This window comes from Sinohyriopsis cumingii, chromosome 15 (assembly GCF_028554795.1).
Source record: "Sinohyriopsis cumingii isolate HCF-2022 chromosome 15, ASM2855479v2, whole genome shotgun sequence".
NCBI lineage: Eukaryota > Metazoa > Mollusca > Bivalvia > Unionida > Unionidae > Sinohyriopsis > Sinohyriopsis cumingii.
In genome coordinates this window covers 135,365,774-135,391,213 of record NC_142975.1, presented here as the reverse complement: position 1 = coordinate 135,391,213, position 25,440 = coordinate 135,365,774, and the positions used below count along the sequence as shown (strand labels likewise).

The 25,440-nt window shown below is 36.3% G+C and overlaps 1 protein-coding gene across 2 annotated transcripts; it reads left to right on the top strand.

Moving 5' to 3' along the window:
• The first annotated feature begins 1,193 nt into the window (after positions 1–1,193).
• Positions 1,194–17,876, top strand: LOC149782838 (aquaporin AQPcic-like). 2 transcript variants are annotated; one of them, XM_089934365.1, is made up of 4 exons: positions 1,194–1,401; positions 10,573–11,364; positions 13,883–13,963; positions 14,550–17,876. In XM_089934365.1, the coding sequence occupies exons 1-4, from the start codon at positions 1,366–1,368 to the stop codon at positions 14,760–14,762; spliced, it is 1,122 nt and encodes a 373-aa protein (XP_089790491.1). In that variant the 5' UTR covers positions 1,194–1,365; the 3' UTR covers positions 14,763–17,876. The 2 variants fall into 2 exon arrangements, with proteins under 2 accessions (XP_089790491.1, XP_089790490.1); XM_089934364.1 differs by lacking the exon at positions 1,194–1,401 and adding an exon at positions 7,586–8,838.
• The last annotated feature ends 7,564 nt before the right edge of the window (positions 17,877–25,440 follow it).

Here is a 25,440-nt window from a genome sequence, read left to right as displayed (position 1 = left end):
TATTTTCAGGCCCTATTTGTCTACGTTTTTGTTTCTTGATTAATACATTTTAAAATCTTATGAAACTCTTGATAAAAACCCTATAGTACAATGTAGTATGAGCCATTTGCGGCAGACAAATGGATTTTGGCCTATTTTCATTTATATGACACGTTTAAATTGCAGGCTAGTACACACATTTATATATACATACAGGCACGATTAAGTCATACCCACTTCAGATAAACAGATAAGCAGAATTATTTTTTGGGTGAGGGGTGCAAACAAATAGTGGTCAACTATTTTTTACGTATGTAGCATGTTTAGAAGTAAAATCGGGGGGGGGGGGGCGGCGGCGCAAATGCACTAGCTCCATCTCTAGAATCCTCCTCCGAGTTCGGCCCTTTGGGCTTCGTATTCTGACTAGTTGGGCCTTCGTCGTCGCCCGAGGCGCCACTTCCGTTTCTGCCCCCCCCCCCCCCGCGCCATTTACCCATAGAACGCAACTGTCTCCATAGCATATGTCGCTGATACGTACGCTTGGAAACGTTTTAACTGAACTTCTCTAACTGACGATTTGCTCTACAGCTGGGAATCTTCAATTAGATTATCAATAAAAATTTTTAGCAGCATCAGTTGTAGTAGTAATAGTGTACATGTGGGATCAGTGTTTTCCTAATAAAATAACTTTCTGGTTTCAAAGCATTTTCCTCAGGGACGTCATTTTGGGGAGGGCATGCCAGCCCCCCCCCCCCCTACGCATGTTGATGTAGCCTATATACGAAAATGAACAAGCCAGTCAAGTTTTACCCCCCCCCCCCCATTTTTTAAATGACGTCCCTGCTATTACTATCTTTCTAATCTGTTATTCAGCTACAGCCCCACCCCCCAATCAAGTTTTCACCGCCCCCTGGAAAAAGTTGAAATGATGTCCTGATTTTCCTCTGTCAAACACAGGAAAATGCAGGGCCATCTATGTTCTTAAGGTGTGTATAGAATGAAGGCTGCTAAATAACACGTAGAATAGTCACATTTTTCATATACGGACGAGCTGGCCGTTTTAATTTTTACGATGCGGACGAACTGGTCATGTCGATAAGTAATTCATGAATTAGACTACTCATTCTACATTGTTTGACTGTTATGCGCAGTACAGGGCACACCTATAGATAGCTTTTGATACGTATCTTCTTTCTTTTCTTTTTTTACAATAGGCACAAGTTCGACTCCAGTTCTATCCGGAACAAGTCACACCTTGTTGATCAAGTGGGATCGGCATATGTATCGCTAAAGGAATAATTGGCACGTTCCAAACCGATATTATTAATACTCAGGGAATATTTATCGTTAAAGGTATACCTGTCATCGAGAAGAAGGTAAAATATCATGGCAACGGAGAGTGTGACTGGTGCTTCTTCAACGGTAAGTAAGAAGAAAGTATTTGCCAAGCTAACTAGTTTTCCTTGACAATCTTTCTGCATGTCTCACACCCCTCGTGTATTATTAACAAAACCAGTATTGAATTTTCCTTTGTCAATCTTTTTCTTTAATTCCTTGTTCTATAGATGTCCGTTCATTTCGATTTTGCCAGCCTTAAGGGGATGGGTAGGGGAATGGACGACTTAGGCTGTTGAATATGTGAACAGGCGATAAAGAGAGACAAAACCCCATTTTATTTTGTCTTGAAACTACTCGATGTTGGACGGAACATTAGAAGTTTTCTATCTGTAATTTCAATCTGATTCGCAGCGTATCCACCATTTTGTAATCAAATAAATGTCAACGTGTGAATAACATCACATTTTTGCCCGCACTAGCTCACCTCTGAACTATAACAGTTATATTGATGTTACACTAAAGGCTATTTTTACACTAAATTAAAAACCGTTGGAAGACTTCCACATAAGGTGCTTGCGGAAGAACTAATTTTAAATTTAAAATCTTAAAATGTACATAGCTCTTTCTTGATTCCGTGGGTGCTGGTGCGTGGCCTTTCTTAGTGCTGGAGCGATTTGTCTGGTTAATTATTTTCAGAAACAAGCTTTAGTCAACGAACTAGTTTGAAAATCCGTACGAGCTGACGCAACTTCCTACAGGTACAAGTGGCATTTAGTCACACACGATTGAGCTTGATACCTTTAAACACCGAGCTACACTGGATGAAATTCCTTCTTGCTAAGAATTGGAACTTGTAATTATTCCGCATGAGGGAGGACTTGCCAGTGAGTGGCTGAGACCTATCTATGTTCTGGGTGTATCACTTACGTTGACGTCATAGGAGAAAAAATGTCATTGACATGTCTAAATAAAACATGACAAATATGAAGTAAAAGCAAGTTATTTACTTTTCTGAATTACAAAGTGAACATTTAAGAAACACCTACCGTCTTGTGAATTAAATCCCATATAATCCCAACTGTCCTATCACAAGCTCAAAAGTATAGTTTTCCGAATGAATTCCAATAGTCATGAATGTCCAAATGTACCACAATGATATGGGGCCTAATCCATAATGCCTTTGAATGATTCCTCAATAATCCAATTTAGCGAATGAACACTTTGCAATTCCAATGAGTATTTAATAAATCCACTCGTGAACATTTTAGTAATTTGAATTAATGATTGAAATAATTCATCTCTAATCATATCTGAACACAGTTGCTTCTATAGACTGATCATACAACAGGAATGAAATAAAGATGAATACTTGATTAGAAAGCCTATTTTTATACAGACACAACATAATGTTCTGGAATTACATCGATGTGAATCATTTCTTTTTGAAAACTTTCATCAGACTATTTTTATAATATTCTGAACTCATAAAGCTAAATCAACATCTTATTTACAACTTTCAAACATGTGCAAAAGTTAGCTATGTAAGCATTTCACATAAAAAGAACATTAGCCCGAAGTGAATTTACAATCATGGACACAAATTAAGCATACAATATTGATATAGATAACAGTAATCACAGATGTATTGAATCATAAAGTCCTCTGGTTACCATTTACTGAGAGAGTTATAAATATCAAATGTCAAGAACAATTGTCATCTTAATTTTTTTAAAAAATGACCACATTATTTTCATAAATGACGCTGAAATACTTGCCACGTACATTCAACATCGTTGTAGGTATTACTCTCCATACAACAATGCAGAAATATTCTCGAAAGGCATACGTATATCGTACACACTGGCAGTGGCGTACTAAGGGTACATGGCTCACGGGTCACGATAATGGTCCAAAGGGGTTCTGGCGCCCCAAGATCTCTGACGCCCATGGTTTAAGCACCCTAAGTCCCCTGGCGCCCCGGCCAACCGGTCCCGTCTGCCACTGCATCCCCCGTTAGTACGCTGCTGCACACTTGCTACATGTTGTAGCCTCGACATAGATTATGAAGAGATGTCATTCCTTCCAATGAATCATATGAAACCTTCGTCAAAGACAAAAATGTAGAATTGAGTTATAATCTACTACTTAAAGGGAGTTATGTTTTTCAAGGAGGTTTGGCAAATGATAAAGTTATTAAGCCTATAGCAGGTACTTTGACAGCAATGAGAAATAACACGAACTTTTCGTGGTAATTTTGTTACCAAATAAGGCTTGATATACCATATTTTGGACACTCTTCAATACGTTATTTAGTGTATGCCATATTGATTAGAATATGTGTACGTTTCCAAATAGGGATGCAATGTCCATATATGGCAAACGAAATACGAAGCTAAAAACGGAAGTAGTTATTCATCAGATGAACTAATATGGCGGATGATCCAAAAGAAAATATCGTATGAAGAAGGTATACACTATTTTACACGTATTTCTACATCGAATGCAGCTATTCTGATATTACAAAAGAAGAACATTCTTTCATGATATATATGGAACATCTTCAATCTTTTTTACAATATGCTGAAAAAGCGCCTGGTTTGAATCGCACCCGGCTGCTCCATTGATACATATAGGCTCGTTATAGTACCCCGTTTGCGAAGTAGGTGTACTAACATTAGTACATTCATGATTGGCACTGTGAGAGACAAGTTTAAATAAATTAGCATTTTCTTAATACCTTTAATCTATGAATAAGCCCTGGATATTATGAACTGTAACTGCAGTATGTTAAAAGATTATAATATAGACTGGTGTATGTTAAAACATTGTAATACAGACTGGTGTATGTTAAAATATTGTCATACAGGCTGGTGTACGTTAAAATAGTGTCATACAAGCTGGTGTACGTTTAAATATTGTCATAAAGACTGGTGTATGTTAAAATATTGTCATACAGACTGGTGTATGTTAAAATATTGTCATACAGACTGGTGTATGTTAAACTATTGTCATACAGACTGGTGTATGTTAAAATATTGTCATACAGGCTGGTGTATGTTAAAATATTGTCATACAGGCTGATGTACAACATAGACTTTATAAAGATGAAGGACATTTCAATTATTTCACTCTTGAATATTTTGCAACATTTAATTTAAAAGGTTTTTGTAAACTTTATTTACATTACATATGTTATACTGTATTCCATAGTCACTTTTCCTATTCACCCACATATAAAATAGTGAGAATACTGATTTCACCTGTTCATCCAACTGTCTGTCTGTTCATTAGCCCCACTATGTCTTATGGTAATATTTCAGTAAAATCTAATATGAAAAAGAAAAACCTTCTCTCGTAGTGCAAAATCGCATGTTCCATGCTCACCTCGCAATGATCAGATTTTACATGCAGTTAATTATATATATTATTACGTATTTTATGCACAATTTTAATTGTAAGAAAAAAAAGTATAATGTAGACGGCACAGTTTTTACTGAAATCGACTATTCTATGAACTAGAAAAGGACAGCGTAGGGGTGGGGGTTGGGCAACAAACAAACGGGATGGTATACGAATACTATAACTGTGTATGGATCTTGACTGACATGAAATGTGTTCTTAAAAATAAATTATACACCGTTTAAAATTCCTACTCAAATAGTTATGCAACCGCCAAGAAATCACAAGGAAGCAGCGGCATTATGATCGAGGATAGCCGAATACGAAAGAGGATGACTCCTTACTAAACAATCGACTCTTCCACTGGTCATGTCGTCGTCCAAGAACTTGATATAAACAGACCACCCTGTTTCAGCATGTATTGAATGAAATCTGTAGGACGCTGTAGGTCGATTCGAATTGTGATGATAGGTGTTGAATGCGGTTGAAATAGATCGTGCAAGAAACGAATTATCTTCTTTTTGCTACATTTTAGAGAAGCTGACCTGAAAATTGGCTAATTTTAGTACCCATACTTAGTGGGTAAAACGAGCTTCTATATGGCAAAGGAACAGCCATGTGTGATTCACAACCGGCGCTTTTTCAACACCTTGTCGAAAAGTTTGAAGATTATCCAAAATATGCTGTATTACGACTCTGAGGTCTTAAAATGAGTAATATTAAAAAGCAAAATCAACACGTTTATGTAAAATTCAGCAAATAATGTATTTCCCTAGAATATAAAGTTAAAATTTAAAAAGAACTTGCAGTATTGCGAAATAAACCACATATAGTCCAAAAAGTTATATCACCAATCCTAATGAATAAAGTTCTAATAAATTCTAGTTGTGTTCGAAATAAGATTCAACGCTGAAGGTGATGACGTGAATCTCGTCTTGAATGTATTAAATTACCAGTGGCCTGAAGTGTGATGATGTGCTAACAGTCTTCAAATTAATCAGAAAAATATAATCCAAGATGTCATTGTCTGAATTCACTATAATTCCAGAATAATCTTTCTATCCAAGAATGTTATTGAGTACTTTGTAATTCTAGTCAATAATAATTTGAATAAATAATTCCACACAAATTAAAATTTTTTTTTATTTCTGCTTCAGATGTTATTGCATGATTGAGTAACATTTCAAGTAAAAATATTTTAAAATCATGTTTGACCTAGAACACAATTAACATTTTCTGAAAATACTGTCACTTAATGGAAGTTTCCATTCTAGAGCATTCTGGGTTGTCAACAAGACAATATCTGTAAGTAGAGTTATAATAAAGTATATAGGAAACATCAGATGCAACAGGTTCTTCATGGGGGAATTGCAGTATCCTAGAACCCATACCCAAATAAACATATTTACCTTTATTGATAATGATCCTAATATTTAGCCCGTACTCATAGTGAAATATTAACGATGTATTATTTGTTTACAAAAAACAAAGTAGCTGGTCAAGTACACAATGAACTTAATTTTGGACAAGGTCAACTTCAAATTACAATCAAACATAACACATAATGATGAAGAAAGCACTAACAAATACATATCAAATATACATAACAACTGAAATAAATTAAGTAGTCCTTATATTTAATACTAGAATAGATGAATGAAATTGTAGAAATAGGTGTAGAATAGCGTTTACCATAGCGTTTACCTTCTTTAGGCGAGATTTTCTTTTGGATGATCCGCTCTATTGGTCTCTATTAGTCCACCTTATAACTACTTCCGTTTCAGCCTCGTCTTTTCGTGTGCCATATAAGGGCATTTCATCCTTATTTGGAAACTTAAGCAGATCTTAGTAAATGACATGCATGGAATAACGACTCGTAGAATATTCAAATATTGTATTGCAATTATTATGGTTAGTGTAATCATACAAATATGTTTTATCTTTTATTTTCTTAATAACTTGACCGTAAGGTCATTCTTTTTTACTTTAACGATACTTGTTTTTGATCCATTGCAAGATAAGAGACCAGATCAAAGCATCGACCACGTCAAAGCTAAACCATTGTGACTAAAAGAACTAGAGACTGAAATCCTCTTGAAACCGAAACAGTTGTCAGGTCAGATTTTTAAAAAAATTTCAATAAAAATTATTTATTCAACCGGAACCATTCTATTCTTGCAAAACGAAACAAATTTTATTTTTACACGGAAATGAACCCTAAGAAACCAATACTTATTGGAAGCGTGACAAGGCAGCTGAGCAGATCACAGTTGTGAGGTTTGCCTGGGGCACAGAAATAGACCAGAGTCACGAGTGGAAGAAAGAAAAGAAAAAAAACAACAACCGGCAAACGCACTGACACATTGTAGTAAGTGTCAAACTTAGGCTAATCAGAAGTTTAGACACATGGCAGAAGTGACAGCTTTTGAAATTAATTGTTTGTACAAAGCAACCATATACATATTAATGAACCAAGTAAAATACACACATGATGTGCATAATGTATAGAACTATATATCCGTCACTTAAAAATATGTCAGAACAATAAATCGCTAAATAAATAAATAAATAAATAAATAAATAAATAAATAAATAAATAAATAAATATAATGATATCCGATACGATACATCGGTTTGCCAGGATGGAGAACACTAGGTATATATGAATTTTTTTGTATACAAATACATTTATTTTTTTTTAAAGGAAGAGAAAAGGAAAATTTCAATTGACCCCATGAACTAAACGGATGATCGTTTAGGTTGAAAGCCCTACAAAACTGAAATATAAGTTGATCCCATGGGATTTGGTTAGTTGATCCCTTGGAATTTGGTTAGTTGATCCCATGGAATTTGGTTCCTGAGAGGTATCAATACCATTAATGCACAGATTCTTCATCAGAAAAGCTTTTTTTTTTAAAAATTCGTTTATTAAAAAAAATGAAAACGTGACTTTTTCACAGAAAAGTATTTTCTCCCGGAAGAAACTGCTTTTTCAAAAGAATTTCTCTAGCCAGTACTGTCAAAATTAACAAGTGGCCACTTTTCACATAAGAAGTGTGCATATTGGCTGAATTTGCAAAATATTTAATATAATTTTTAATAAAAAGCTTGTCCAGACGAGTTGTATTTCTTCACAAAAGGGTAATATTCATGAAGATTGTCACTTTCGAAGCGCACACTCCAGATTGGTGGATATTTGCGTGAAAACATTTTTTTTGAGAAACTTGCATGTACGTGTCAGGACATTTTGTTGGGTAAGAGAAATTACGTTCCTCTTGAAGAGTGCACCTTTTTTATAACAAAAGATAAACATTTGTTTTGTGAACAATTTTTATTGACGTGGAAAATTATATTTTTCATGAAAATTGGACTTTCAGAAAAAGTCAGCAACTTTTCCGCGAAAGAGATATTTTATCGTGAAAAGCTTGCATCGATATCTTCATGTATTTATTTCTTTTGGAAAAAGTAACATTTTTTTCATGGTCATTACAATTTACTTTTTTCGTATAATGGCACTTTTCGCAAAGATTGCTAATTTTCATGATAACAATATAGTATTAACTTTCTCAGCGAATTGCGTCCTTCGACCTAAAGTAATGGCCTTTCAGAAGTGACTTTAGCTAATCGAAGTTGATTCAATATTTAAGTTGAGAAGTGACAATATTTTAGCATCATTTCAACTCACACCGTTCTCCTAATTACTGTTCCTCGTGAAAAAGTTTTATCTTCACGAATATTGTAACCTTTTGTCACGAAAAGAGTAACCTTACAGGTCGATGCAAATTGTTCACGAAAAGAGCTCCACTAAAATATATTGAGATTTATTTTATCTATTTCTGTATTGCAACTGTATACTATTTTAATAAAGACTGCTCTTTACGAGCAAGTGCAAAAACCCATAAAATACATTTCTCTTGTATCCAAAGGTCAGCAAATTTTAGACTTGGTGTGAAGCTGCTGAACAGACAAATTCTTTAATTTCTAATGGATGAGTAAGCTAGATGAGTTACACGTTTCTCGTGGGAACGGACGAGAGACCTGTTCTGATTCGAAATGAGCGAATACAAGCACTGTGCAGTCATTCGTTCATCGAGAATCAGAGGGCTCAGTCTTTCCTTACAGGTAAGAATCGTCTGTGTTCGTAAACTTCTTTAAATTATAAGGACTTTTTAATGTTGAGATTTTCAGGGTAAAGTTCAATCTAGACTTGATATTTTTGCAATATGCGTGTGAGTTCTTTCTTTTATTCTATTATAATGTAATGGAATTATTAATTGTTTCTAAGAATTTATGTTCACTTGTATTTATGGTATGTATTATTGGAAAAGACGATCTCACGACCAACTTCATGTTTAGATTTAATTCGGAAATAAAATATTCTTTAGGTAATAACGTGTAATGCTTAGTAACCTATCCCAAATTAGTACTCTAATTTTAATTTTAGTAAAATACATTTCTTCTAAAAGATTGTTGTATTATATCATAACTATTGATTTTTTTTTATAGTTTTGGCTATCATGAATATGGTCAAGATCGATTATATGTATTATATTCTAAAAGGCAAAAATTATACAAATGTATGAAGTTGGTAATTTTGAAAGAAAAGTGTAATTTTATATGTATTTCGTGTATTTTAAAATATAAAGTTTTATACAGGTATCTCTAAATATATCAATTATTTAAAGAAATTTCAGAAGGCTCTGTCTTTCCTTACATTCGCTCTCGTTACCTCTCGTTCAGCCTCTCCAAGAATGTACACTGATCTACACCGTTAGGAGTGACACCTTTTCTTAAGTATTGAGGGAAACCCTTTTCATAACTTTTTATTAATTGAAGAAGTAAATATCTTTATTTGGGTTTAAGTTTTGAAATTTCCTAAGTGAATTATATATAATCCAGGTTAGTGTTTTGTAAACATTATGATCATTCTAGAAGGCTATTTTCCATTAGGTAATGTTTTGTTCTTTTTGAAAATGCTAATTGTGACCTGAGGTCAAGTAGAGAATGATATAATAATGTTGCTGAGGGGACTATTTCATTTGTGTTCTATGTCTTAGCACAATCAAGTTGTGCTATAAGTTGTGCCCAGTAATTTTGGGCCGAATTATATTTCTTCAAATTATTGTATTCAAATGATTATTTTCGCTGGAAATACAAAAGTGCTCTGATAAGATTATGGTGTATTCAAACCTGGAATTATATTTCTGCGATTCAACAAAAGACTGTTGGCACATCAACACATTGGGAGCTTTAACAGACTCGTCATCGCCGTCAGTTTTTGGATTTATTCTGGACTTATACTGAGCTTTATTCAAAACTTTGAATTATTGAGACTTGTGTCTGTAATTCTTGGATTATTTTTGGATTTGATTCGCAATTCGGTAAGTTCTTTTTTTTTTCTTTCATTTTCATTTGGTATTCTAGGGAAATAAATTATTTGTTAAATTGTACAAAGCCTGTTTTTCACTCTGTCATGTTACTTATTTTAAGAACATAGACACGTAACAGCAGTCAATTGTTGAAAAGGTGGCATCGGCCTATTTACTAGAAGTTGACTCTAGTTGTGAACCCATTCTTTTGTTATGGTGAAATATAGTATATCAAAAGGTCCGGTCCTAGGATGTACGGGGCCCAAGGCGGCATGCGGGGCCCAAGGCAGCAAGGGATGAGCGCGAAGCCCCAAGCAAAAGTAAATACTCTGAGTGAAAATCCGTCTTTCAGCATATATGTGATAAACCAAAGTTCAGTATTCAAACTTAAATGGTTAGCAAATATGGTCAAGGCAAAGTTGAAAAGAGCACCCATCTTAAGGCTGTATCGAGTCCGATATGATAAAAGACTTTTCTTTCTTTTCAGCTACCCAGTACCCAACCATTCAATGAAGAAGAAGAGGGATCGTTTAGAGGAGAAGTTGACACCGGGAAGGATCATTTCAATCGGCGGCTTAGATATAAGTGGCCAAGTGAGTTTCATATGAGTGGCGACTACAAAGACGAAGAAGAAAGGAAATCGTATCTTGTCGAAAATTGTTCTGAGAATGTTAAAGCGAGGGTGCATACAAGTTTAGGCGACATCAGAACTCTTCGCTTCTGGAGAGCGGTGGTAGCTGAGTTTGTTGGAACTTTAATTCTTGTGCTGGCTGGTTGCGGGTCTTGTATCCAAAATTGGAATGTCCATAATGCCACTGTTATTCAACTCAATGATACCGAAGTAATTCTGACAAATAATTACACTTCAACCGACATCGTGCAAATCGCACTTACTTTTGGACTTAGTGTGTCCACAATCATTTGGGTTATCGCGCACATTAGTGGCGGCCATGTTAATCCAGCCGTTACGTGCGCCATGTTGATCACGCGCCATATCAGTTTATCCCGCGCATGTGTATTCATTGTTGCCCAGCTTCTAGGTGCTACAACTGGCGCTGGGATTCTGTTGGCTATTACTCCAGGTGAAAGGCATGGAACGCTTGGCTGTACGCTTCTGGGCCCTGGAATTGAAGCTGAAATGGGAGTTGCAGTTGAGTTTTGCATTACTTTTGTTCTCGTTCTCACGGTGTTTGCGTCCTGTGATAAACGTCGAAAGGATTTAGGAGGTTCATTTCCCTTAACGATTGGACTATCCGTGACTATGTGTCACCTCTTTGCTGTGAGTATTGACTGATTAACTGCATTGTGACGAAATGATTCACTTGTAATTGCGCTTAAGATTCTTGTTTCTTTAAAACCTTTTGTAAATTGATATTCTTGCTAAGTTTTGAATTATGGTGCCATATTATTTATCTAAAAAAAATGCGGTACACTTAGAATTTCTTGAGAAGATTATTAGTAATGAGGAAATGTACGTTTTATGTATGGTAAACTGAAGAGAAAGTCAAAATGGACTAGAAGGCACTATCATAGTTCAAAGTTTTTACCAAATTTAAAATTGTTAACAATATATTTCTTTTGTCGACAATGGCCTAGAAGGCACTATCAAAGCTTTTACCAAATTTAAAGTTGTTAACAGTAGTATTGTCGACAGTTTAGTATTGACTGATGTAAACGATTAGCATGTGAAGATAAAATGGGCATTGTCGGTACTATCCCTAAACTATCTAGGTTTGGAAAAAACTTGGATCAGCTAATATAATGGGAATTCAAAGATATTTTAAACGGTGTTAATGGAAGTTTAGCGAACCAGTTTCTTCAAAACTGGGATTAGAGGACAGACGAATCTTTAAGATGTAGCCAATAAATTGGAATTTGGAGTTCGGATAAAAAAAAATTAAAACAAATAAATAAATAAATATATATGAAACGTTTAGTCTATTTACCACATATTTGCTATGGAACGGTTTTTACCTTTTGTGATTGTCTTGAATTGTATTTGATCTAAGCATGCCTCACAAAGCGTTTGTATTAGTTACACGATGTGCTTGGGTGGGATACTGGATATATCATAGGGAGGTGAGTGCTTGGGTGGGATACTGGATATATCATAGGGAGGTGAGTGCTTGGGTGGGATACTGGATATATCATAGGGAGGTGAGACGGAAATGATATTGTTAGTATTAGTAGAGAGCTTAGGCCTTTACGGTTGGAGATTCTTTGCCAATATCCACTGAGACCCTCATCTTACGATATTAATGGCGTCACACATTAGGGTTTTGAATATGCTCGCGGATTTCCTATTTTTAGGATCGACTGTCCTTTCTCCACCGTTTCGTGTACGCCTCCTGCCGGGCATCTACGATATATATATATATATATATATATATATATATATATATATATATATATATATATATATATATATATATATATATATATATATATATATATATATATATATATATTCCTGTTGTTGGTTAAGTGTGCCATAATCAGTTAAAAAAGTAGCCAATCATATTCTACCGCTTATATGATCGTTCTCGTGTCTTCTCAGAATTATCAACAGCGTCGTTTGTTAGTGTACATTGGACAGTGTTTTCATGTCATTTTGTCACACGTAAAGGATAGGTTTTAAACGCAGGCAGGAAGATAATACATTATCTAGGGTTAAGGATCTTAAAATGGAAATGCGAGCCGTATCTAAGGAAGATATTTTGACAGTTTTACATAATATACCGCTACTGAAGGAAAACTGTTATATCATTCACTGAACAAAGATTGACTTCACATGCGAAACTTTTTAACAATCTAACCAAAATTTACTTGCAAATATTACATTGCTTTATATTCTTTGACATATTTGTGTTGTGTTAGGATGTGTTTTTCTGCCCAAAAATGTCAAACTGAATACGGAATTCTAAAATGTAGTATATTCCTGAATTTTGTCCGTAAAACATGGTTAACTAGGTTAGTGGTTTTGTTTTTTCCTTGCACTGATTAATTTGTATTGATGCAATTTTGATGTTTTTTTTTCTTCATCGTTCACTTGCAGGATGACATGATAGTATAGTAAAAATTAGTGTCCGTCACTTTATTTTATTCAACGAATCTATTTCAAATTTTATTTTCTTTCTCTCCCCTTCATATTGTAATCTTGATTTTTCCTCTAATTGGTTTATATTTCTATCCCTCGCAATTTCATGTTTTCTATATGGGTTCATATAGAGGATAGTACTAGCAATCTCAGTGTTCACCAGTAATTTTATTTGCAGTGTTCTTCTAATACATAATTGGAATACAATTAAGATTAGAAAAAGTTTAGTTGCAGTTTACCAGAATTTATAACACGGCCAAAAACAAACGAGAAAGCCGCCGTTTTATATTAACTCAGTGAAATATTCGCCCTATATTATGTGTAGAAATCTCTTATAATCATTTTTCCGACAAAAAGGTGTATAATTAGGTGTCAGTTGCATTTTGAGTCGTAATGTAGAGACTTTTTAGATAATAAATTCTAGGTGGAAAATAGATTCTACAGTCTGTTCCATGTTCTTTGGAAACTATAATTAATTTATTTCGATCGTTGTCCGACTATTGCCATGATACTGTATACATGTGCATTTGTTTCTTTTTTTTATTTTGTAAATAAATTTGTTTGTTTGAATCAGGCCCTTTTCCTTTCAGTAGTCTTAAATCCCGCTCAGTCATTCCTGTGACATACAGTGTATTTTATTTTATCGAAATACTTTCATATTTTTATTTATTATAATGAATTTTTACATGTTTTCTTCTAGGTGAGATTTACTGGGTCCAGCATGAACACCGCTCGAAGTTTCGGTCCCGCATTAGTTATGGGTATTTGGAGTCACCATTGGGTAGGTATCTAAGTGAAGGCTGCGGGTTATCGGTGGAAAAATAAATTGTAACTTTAACGTCCACTTAATGTCTGGGTATTTTTGGGCTCATCTTGGAAAAATTAGCTCACATACAGAGAATCTGGCAAATTGTGTACGCCCCACATCGAGAAGGGTAGGGACATACCGTGTTACACTTGCACTTCCATCGCGTCAAGTGAAAATTGTATGTTTTGGTCATTTCAGGCACTGTTGTGGGACATTCGTGTTCCATTAACACATTTAGCGGGATAAATTGATACGCCGAAAAATGCAGTCGTGGAGGACATCAGTTATCATTTTTAAGAATAAATCTTTTGCCAAAATCAGCAGGTGTCCAAATAAAAATATTTTGAATATTTACTAATTATATCTTGAAAAAACTTTTTCTCTTGAATTTATGACATTAAATTTAATATTCTCTAAAATTCTTCCTATGTATGTATGTATGTATGTATGTATGTATGTATGTATGTATGTATGTATTTGCGTTCAAGCAGTAGTTGTTCGTGCTATACATCAGCAAATGGTGAATGTTTCTACATCTAACAATTTTTTTTTTATATAGGTATACTGGGCTGGTCCGATACTCGGCGGGGTTGTTTCGGGGCTGTTTTACGATAATGTATTCGCCGTGAATGCTTCGCTCGATAAATGTCGGGGATGCTTACTTGCTAGTCAGTACGACGACGACAATTATGTCCCAAAGAAATATAGGTTGACATTATTAGACGAGGGCGACGTGACTTCACGTTTGGAGCAAAAGCAGAGTGTGGTTTGATTAATAGAACACCTGATACATGAGTCTGTTGATATAGTTTGTTCCGATCATCATATTTTAAAACTAATTTAACCCATGCATTATAGTGAGATATTTGTTTGTTAATGGAAATATTTCCACACCATACCTTTGAATGCATTTGAAAGAAGAATGTTTCTCAAATATTGTTTTTCTTCAGGAGACACACATACGCACATACATACGCACACACTCGCAAGAAAGTATGTGAATTCCTTAACAGTAAGATAATATATTTGAACTATTTTCATAACTATATTTAGTGCTTTTTTTCTTTCTGCAAATCAGGAAGAACATTTTTTCGAACTAATATGGAAGTCAGAACTACCCTTCCCCCCCATATTACATGGCCATCGCCTAAATGTTCATATTCCATTTATCTACCTGTTGAGGTAATAGATCATAAGAGGTTTCTATGAACGTTTTTAATCAAGGTTTTAAATATGTGACATCGTTTGGAGATTAATGATTACGCGTTGAAAATGGATTTATTATCTCAGCAAAATGTCTCCTGTTTATACGTTTGTGATGATTCTGTGGAGTCAACCTGAAATACAGTAGAAAATCAGTATGTAGTATGTATTTTTACCATTGAATGCTAATTGATTGTTGAGTCAAGCTGAAATACAGTAGAAAATGAGTATGTAGTTTATATTTTTTACCATAGAATGCTAATTGATTATTGTTTGCATCATGAAAATTTAAAATGCATTTATAATAAAACGATTAATTACATTTTATTTTTCCTATTTGCGTTACATTGTTCCAGTTTGCAACCATTTTTTTTAAAATGACTTTGCGGAAAATATTCAACGAAGAGCGTTGGAGAGCTTTTCACCAAAAGAGGTGCTTTAAAATTTTCAGCAAATCAAAGATTTCTACCTGTCTAAAATTTCTGATAGGGTCCTTACAGCAAATCATAGATTTCCATCTGTCTAAGATGTATGGCAGGGTCCTTACATCAAATCAAAGATTTTTACCTGTCTCAAATGTCTGACAGGGTCCTTACAGCAGATCAACGAGTTTTACCTGCATCAAATGTCTGACATATCTCACGGGGAGAAATTTTTGATTTGCTGTAAGGATACAGCAAATCAAAGATTTCTCCCCGTCCAAAATGTTGGACCTAATCCTTACAGCAAATCAAAGATTTGTGCTTGACGCAAATGTCCCACACGGTCCTTACAGCAAATGAACGATTTATGCTTGACGCAAATGTCCGACACGGTCCTTACAGCAAACCAATGATTTATGCTTGACGCAAATGTCCGACACGGTCCTTACAGCAAACCAATGATTTATGCTTGACGCAAATGTCCGACACAGTCTTTACCACAAATCAACGATTTATGCTTGACGCAAATGTCCGACACGGTCCTTACAGCAAATCAATGATTTATCTTAGTATGACGTTTCGACCATACCACAAACTTTTAATAACAATAATAATTTAAAAAAAATGATTTTGTATTTATCATTTGATATCCTCAGTAAACTTAAAACATTCAGTTGACCAAGTCAAGGTTACGGCGATAGTTTTTAAATCTGCAATCACATTAAAAACAAAGTGGAGTGATTAAAAGACTTTGAGGTTTTCTATTTTTATTTTCTTTTCTAAAAGCTCGTTTATGCCAGCGAAGATTAGTAAATTCACGCTTTTAAGGACTATATCAGACATTTCACATGTAGGTAGACACATTTGATTTGCTGTAAAGACAGGTCCGACATTTTAAACAGGTGTAAGACTTGTTAGCAGTTACCTGTAATACCAATGTATATCTTCCTGGGCTTTTGTAGTGTTTACATCTGGAAATATAGACATGTAATGTTGGATTTGATGACAAAAATGATCCAACTCAGAGTATATGAGGATATAAAAACAATCGGACGGAAATAATCATCACTGTTATATGCTGTTTGTATGAATGTCACATGTATATGACTGTAGTATTAGATTATGTACATGGATAGACTGGGTTTTTGAGTGCTTCATGTTTTTTTAAATTTGTTTTTTTGTTGTTTATTTATTCATTTATTTATTATTTATTTATTTTGATGAGTTATCATAGATTGCATGATCTATTGCTTTCTTTCATTCCGTATTTAATGTTTAGAGTTACCGGTTCTTTTTTTTGTTACTCATTTTAAAATTCACAGAGTGATGTTGAAGTGTTATAGTTTTATTACTATTTTAAATTAGGAAACAAAAATAGTTAAGTCATCTGGCAGTGAGATGCATGCTAACGCTGCGATGTGAAAGATGGACAAAGTTCTATGCTTTGTCAAAGTTCCGTCATAATTAAATAACGGCATAATCTGTAGAAAAACAAGTATAAGTCTCAGTTTTTATAATAAACACTGATAATGGTGTTTCGGAGACTTTGAATTTTCAACAGTATTTCAACAACAATTTCATTTAAGCGATTAGATGATAGTTTTGGCAAGACTGTCGTATTGTATTTTATACTTTTGGGTTACAAATGAAATATTTTAAAAACTGTTCTCACATATTTTACATAATTTGCAAACCATAGTTTAGACAAGTACAGTTTGGAATCAGAATATGGTAAAATATTTTTATTTCTATGAAATAGAATACCGTTTTTTTAATACATAAATTGTTGGTTTATTTTTAACGGCACTGTGAGTGCATTACTGCCTATGTCATTCCCAGGAAATGGGAATCAAGTGCCTTTCCTAAGTAAAAACGGAGGCAGCCGACCCAAACTGACCTGGCAGGGTATCTAACCCGCAACCACTAGAGTGCGAGTCCGACGCTGTCCTAAATGAGCAGCGGCTGTCATTTTGAGATGATATGCATAGCAAATAGATGCAGTATGAATGTTTACTTTAAATTTGTGGGCATGAAAAATAACCTCAGTTTCCACTAACACCGGCTGCTTTTAAATCAGCTAACATGTTTTTTAACAGAATGCTAAAACCCTTAAGCATTTGCTGTGCACAAATGATAATCATCGTATTGCTTGTTTACCTTGTGCTTTTCTTCCAGACAGTATTTTGCGATGATTTAAACAGTTATTGCATCCAAACTATCAGATTTCGTCGGAATGAAATAAATGTCTTCAAAATTTTAAATTGTGGTTTTGTTTTATATACCGTGCGTAATCTACCGTGTGTATTCGCTTGTATGTCGAGTCCAACATCAAACTGCACAGACACATCTATTGTCGCATAATGCACTTTGTTAGGAGTAATCAGTGGAACAAACAAAATAGACCCTGACCTACCGGCGCATTGTGCAACGACAGATCAGGGTCTATGTTGTCTTCAGTTGAATACGACTTATAAGCGAGTACAAAATCACCCCTAAATTGTGCATAGTTAGCATTTACCACTGCACATGTCACCCCCCACCCCCCAAATTATGCATGGTTGCTGCTATTGCTTGTTTCTTCCGTATGAACAACCACTCGGGTCAGATGTCTTTTACGGTTATGTAGTTTTAATACAATTATACAGCACATATCAGGCTATGCATGGTGGTCAGTATATTTGGTGTAGGAGAACAGAGACTCGAACACACGCGGACAGAGGAGAAATAGTCAGTGACCAGTAAAGACGAGCACCTTAGACCACTAGGCCACCCGTTGCATTTAAATGAGTGTAATTCAAACAGTTACCTCATCACATTTAGATGATTTTTTTTTTCTTCATATTAACATCCATCCCGTTACACTAAGACGATTGTCTCATTCAAATAGTTACCCAATTACATTTAGATGCGTGTGCCATTCAAATAGTTTATCCCGTTATACTTCTTTGTCATCGAAACAGTCAGCCCGTTACATTTAGATTAGTGTGCCATTCAAATAGTTTATCCCGTTAAATTTATATGGTTGTGTCATCGAAAGAGTCAGCCCGTTACATTTAGATTAGTGTGCCATTCAAATAGTTTATCCCGTTAAATTTATATGATTATGTCATGGAAACAGTCAGCCCGTTACATTTAGATGAGTGTGCCATTCAAATAGGTTATCCCGTTAAATTTATATGATTATGTCATCGAAACAGTCAGCCCGTTACATTTAGATGAGTGTGCTATTTAAATAGTTTATCCCGTTAATTTTGTATGATTATTTCATCGAAACAGTCAGCCCGTTACATTTAGATGAGTGTGCTATTGAAAGAGTTTATCCCGTTAAATGTATATGACTGTGTCATCGAAACAGTCAGCCCATTACATTTAGATTAGTGTGCAATTCAAATAGTTTATCCCGTTAAATGTATATGACTGTGTCATCGAAACAGTCAGCCCGTTACAGTTAGATTAGTGTGCCATTCAAATAGTTACCTCGTTACATTTAGATAATTGTGTCATACGAAGTTATCCCATTACATTTAGATAGTCGTGTCATCCAAACTTTTAAATTGAATGAAAAAGAAAAGTGACCAATTGTTGCTATTTGAAATATTAAAAATACCATTGGTGTACAGAACACATCTTGAACACATTACATTTATACATGTTTTATAAGGAATTAAAACCGGATGTTGACCGGTCCGGTGGCCTAGTGGTTAGAGCTCCCGCCTCGGATGCGAGAGGTCGTGGGTTCGATCCCCGGCTGAGTCATATCAAAGACTTGTAAAAATGGTACTAACAGCTGCATCGCTTGGCGCTCAGCATTAAGAATTTAGTGTTAGGACTGGTCGGCCTGGTGTCAGGATAATGTGACTGGGTGGGACATCATGCTACATGTCTGCGGCATGATGCCCCGGTGCTAGACATCACTATCAGCTGCCACAGACGTCGTAGCGATATGACTGGAACAAATTGTTAAAGCTACATTAAAAATCCAAATCACACACACACACACACACACACACACACACACACACACACACACACACATGTTAATACATTATATGTGTATCAAAAAGAGGTTTAGTCCAGAGTCTCTAGGAGACGGAATAAAAACTAGTGGAGAAGTTGATTGTGAATCGAAGGTTAGTCGGAGAGCAGAGTCAAGGAGGAGGATGAAAAGGAGTCGAGGAGGTGAGATTGTAGAAGGACCAGTCTAGGAGAAGTCGTTAGGAGGGAAGTCGTTAGGAGGGAAGTCGTTAGGAGAGAAGAAATTGGCGGGATAGGAGAGATACAGATGAGTAGAAAACAAGGACAGGTGGAAAAGCGATCTGACTATAAATCAAAGGATGCAATAGGCTATCACTTTGTCGAGAGGAAGAATAGTGATTGGGAAATTATCATTTGAATATTGAATTGTATTTTTATACTTTTTAATTTCACCTTTTGTGTTCTCAATAATTTAACTGTCGGCATTGCTGACTGGGGGCTCAGAGCCTTACCTCTCTCTGTCACTAATTTCACTCCCTACAAAATCGAGCCTGGGGTGGCACTTTTATGTTAGTTTAAATAGTATATTTGGAGCACCCTTCCACAACCCTACCAAACGCCACACAGATGCAGGAAAACATACCAAACCGAACAAACACACACACACACACACACACACACACACACACACACAACACAAAAAAAACAACATGCGAACAGAACGCACGTGGGTTTTGACTCTTTATGAGCATGATGACAAGGTTTTTACAGACCGTGCGATTTCAGGATTTAAAATATTATGGAAACATACATTACAGGTTAGAGGGGCGTGTCCGCGTGATGGCTCTCCCCCACCCATATGCCAATTCCACCACCTCTTTCAAACCATTTAAAGTTTCATATCACGTTTCTTACAGAGCGATTTTAATGTAGCTATTCCAAAAATTATAAGACAAAATTTTCGCCTGATAAAATACGTGTTTTGTGTGAAGCCAAGCTTAACACAATCGTTATTCACATACAAAATGCGTTGGCACATAAGACCATCTCCATAGAGAAGTTTAAACTCATTGTAGATGAACTTGAAAAATACGTGGCGCTTAAAAAAATACTCCAGTAGTCCGAGAAACAACCCACCCACCCCAAATCTGTGTCGATACTGATGGACAATATGTGGTTCTGATGTCACCTGTTAAAATGTGTAATTTTGCTGCATTCAGATCATTCGGGAACAAATCTGCGCACACTTCTGCCACATACCGGTAATTGATAACAGTCACATCTAGTGCGAAATTCAAAATGGCCACAAGACAGAGGATTGTGCTATTCCACGCAGATTTACACTTTACCAAACATAGGATTTGCTCCGGAAATATAATGTACATGTCACCTCAAGATGATAGCTCCACAGCTGCGAGAAATATCGGTAAGTGTATAAAATATTATAAGATGTGTGCAACAGCGGCGGATTTTTGGATGTTTAAATGAACAGGTGATATCAGTCCTAAACCACCAATCAATATCATCACGGGTGAGGGGCTGATTTATCGGCCTAATAATCGGGCTGTCATGGACGAAGTGCCAAAAACAAATTAATGGCACACAGAACAGCAGAGATTCTTGAGATTCATAATAAAATGTATTTGGCCGTCGAAGCAACATAAATTACGAAAGCGGTTAACCCACTGGAACAACAACAATATCCTGACTCGAGGCCTAAACACATCGCCCATCTTCCATTCCATGCGGCCTTGCAATAACACGCACAAAAAAAAAAAAACAAATAAACGCGACGCCAAAAAGGTCCATTTTCGTGCTAGTTTTTTTTTTATATAAATGTTTTTTATATATAAAGAACCAGACTCACCATACGTGCTGCTGGCCTGTTTGTTTGCAGTAGAAAGAAAGTGAACCATCAATATTACTGTTAATAATTTCGTATGCCTGCAATAACCATCATTGGCAAAGGCATGGCGGCATCAATAAGAACGGAGCTAGTACTCATTCTAACTTGTATGTCTACCAGAACATTTGTAAATAAGCACCGGCAGAAAGATTAAATTATAACTGACAAAAGAACATCAGCTAATCCATATATGCCAATCCTAGGTCCGTATGCACTTAGACTAAATATAATTAATTCTCTTTTCTTACGGTTAATTGAGGCAGTTGTTGCATCCACTGATTACTTGCTTTTTTTTTTAGAAAAATTCAACCTTTACTTAGTTTCTATGGTGAAATAAAGTTAGACGTTCCAGAGTCATTCAAACTATACACACCCTCCCATGTTTGAACTGAGCTCACACTGAAAATCCTAGGGTGACACGAAATTGTATGAATGTAACAAGCAATTCGAACCTAGGTAGCCGTTACCCCAAGAGGACAATGCGCATGTTACAGCTTTTACGTATTTGTGTATATAGCCAGTTTCGACTCAAGACCAGTATTTACTGAGCCTTCATGCAAGAAAATAATTAAAACGAGCTAAGAGCTGTAGCGAAAGTAGTGAAAGGGGTCACCCTACGGACAATGGGAATTAGCATTACAGGGACCCCTGGGTCACTCTACGGACAAGGGAAATTTAACATGGAGAAAAATCGTGGGTCACTCTACGGACAAGGGGAATTAACATGGAGAAAAATCGTGGGTCACTCTACGGACAAGGGGAATTTAACATGGCAATAAATCGTGGGTCACTCTACGGACAAGGGGAATTTAACATGGGATTTTTTTTAAAATTTTTTTTAAAAAAGGGGTAGGCAATTCAAAGACTATCTCTTTTCGAGAAATATGGCTGGCCCTGAAAAGGGCCTTTGGGTTTTATGTTAATGTATTCATTAACATAAATGGCACCGCATTGGTCTTCTTCTTGTTCTTAGGCTACGTCTCACTGTTGGTCCGTACATCAGCACTCTTTTTAGGCATCCTTGTCTTTCAACGTAGATCCTACGTATCCACAGGCTGGTGTTGGTCCTGTGGACAACGGTCCACTTCGATCGGACATACATGAGCAAGTCTGTCCGAAACATCATGGAAGACACAAGGGTGGATGACTCAACTGTAGTCCACATCTTGAAGCGACGAGAACAGGTGAATCAATGCATTGAACGGCGCTTATTTATAGGCGGAGGAAGGATTGAAACGGATTGAGTTCATTTACCAATCCGAACACGCGTTACAGAATTCAGTCAGCTCGCATCCAATCCGAAGAGAGCAGTCTGTGACGTCACATAGTCTATTTAGATTCGCTAGCGCTTGTGTGCAGTCAATCTATGCGACAGTGATTCAACATGACGGAAACTCAGAAAACGATCCATTGGGGTGCACCAGCAGGGGAGACTGCCCAAGGGAACTCGGACTTACTTTCAGAAGAGGTGAATTGGGATTTTGTGGATTTTCTCTCCTCGCAAGAATTTGTTCCGGAACCTTCGTTACCTTCTTCATTACCGCAAGTGGAGAATTTTAGACAGAGACAGAAAGAAGAATTGGAGAAATTTATACAACGACAAAAGGAAGCGGAACAGGCTTTTCTCCTACAGCAACAGCAACAAGAAGAAGAGGTAAGAAAAAAACAACAGCAAGAAGAAGTAGCAGCAAAGAAACAAGAGGGTGAAAATCAAACGGTCACGGTACTGTTGGACATTTTAGCGGAGTTAAGAAGTCTGAAACAAATGTATCAGACTTCTTTATCACGACCGAAGAGAATACGACCTTCCCGAGCTAAACACGTCAACCCTGTGACTAAGCCTACCGTACCACCCTTAGTGATTTCAACCCAATCATTATCATCATCATCAACATTACGCAGTCCAGAAGTAGGCCTTGGCCGTGGCAAAGGCATAAGGCAGTTAAAGTTGATTGCTTAAACTCACCCTTTCACCATGAAAAAAAAGGCCCTTTTCAGGGCCACCCACATTTCTCGAAAAGAAATACAATTTCAATTTGCCAATAACTCAAAAAAACTCACCCATGTTACCGTTTTAGTACGTGTCTGTGTATGAGTGCGTGAGTGTAGCTTCTTATTTTAAAATCACAACTCAAAGACACTTACCTTATATCATTCATTTATTCTTTTCTCCATTTTTTACAATCCAATTCACAATTTATAACACAACACTTTAATAAAAAGTTCATTAATTTCTTTTTTTCTCCTTGTTTAGTCTCTCTGTTTTTTGAATTTCTTCACCGTCACACTCTTTTCCTCTTCTTCCTCCTCGCTTTCTTCCCTTCTTCTTTTTTTCTCCTGTTTCTTTTTCTTCACCTGTCTTCTTTCTTCGTCAGAAGAATCCCTCTCTTCCTCTGAACAATCCCTCTCTTCTTCTGAAGAATTCCTCTTTTCTTCTGACTCCTCTTGTTTCTTTTTTGGGCAATCTGGAGACCAATGTCCTTTTTCTTTACAATAATAACAGGTATCTTGACTTTTGTCTTTTTTATCCCCTGTTTTTTTTCTTTTTTGACGGTCTGGACACTCTGAAGACCAATGCCCTTTGTTCTGACAGATATAGCAAGTATCTTGACTTTTATCTCTAAAGGAAGGAGAGTAGTCCGTAGGCTGGTCTGAAGAGAATTTTCTAATGACCCCTCGCAAAGCTCTGACGAAACGTTCCATCTGGTCAGTCTCTTCCATCGTTGTGCTCGGCTTGAGAGTGAAATGAATAGTGAAAGGACAAGACACACACCCTTTTATATACGCTGGTCTGCTATGACTATAAAGTAGTTTATGGTGTTTGAACTTGAGTCATTTGACTTTTTGCTTTCAAGATGAAACGATCCCATTCATTCGAGAAGAAAGAAGAAGAAAGTAAGAGGCAGAAACGTGATCTATCGCCTCGTACCAGGGCTGAAATCTTGGCACAAATTCATGCCAGTGATTTTGAAGAGGACATGAGTGAACCAGAATTTGAAACCTCTAAACCAAATTCACCACCCTTTGTCAACCCTGAAAAGTACTATTCCATTCGAGAGACGGAAAAGCGCTCCTCTAGAAAATTTAGAACCACGGCTTACAAATACACGGTGAAGTTTAAAGATTTCAAGGCTGAAGTGCCGTTGGAGAAAGCAGAAGTGTTCATCACCGAGGTGTGGGATTCTTTGCTCACTTCACTCAAGCAGCAATGTCAACCCAAAGAAGACGATCGCTTGAGACTTTCCATACAACACGACGGTTTGAAATCCCCTGTTTGGATCGAGTTTAGCACCCCTGCAGAATTGACTGCTTCCAAAGTCATGGACAAGATTCAACACGTACAACAATCTAATGATCAGTTTGACATCACCGATGGTAAAGCCACACTGGACATGACCCACGTCTCTCCTCCTCAAGGGACAGGACGCAAAAAGATGTTATTGGTGGACGACCTTCGCAACACCAAAACGAGTCTCGTCCGAATTAACAACCCTCATGACCAGATGTGTTTAGCCCGTGCCATCGTGGTGGGACGAACCTATGCCAACAAGAACGACACGGTAGAATGGAAAAGAACCTGGGACACTATTCAACGTTCCGACCGAGCCAAACAACGAAATGAAGCAGAACTCCTGTTACAACAAGCCGGATTGCCCAAAGACACACCCTGTGGCATTCCAGAGATGCAAAAATTGCAAGATGCCCTAGCTCCACGATACACCTTGAAAGTGCACCCTCAAGAAGTGCGCGGACCTCTGTTGTTTCGAGGCCAAGACTTTAAGGACGGAAAATACATTCACCTTTATCATCACGATGACCATTTCGATACCATTACCAGTATCACTGGATTCCTGAGATATGTTTATTATTGTGAGAAATGTGACTATGGTTATAATAATCGAGAGCAACACAAACATTGTGGATGGAAATGCTCAGGATGTTTG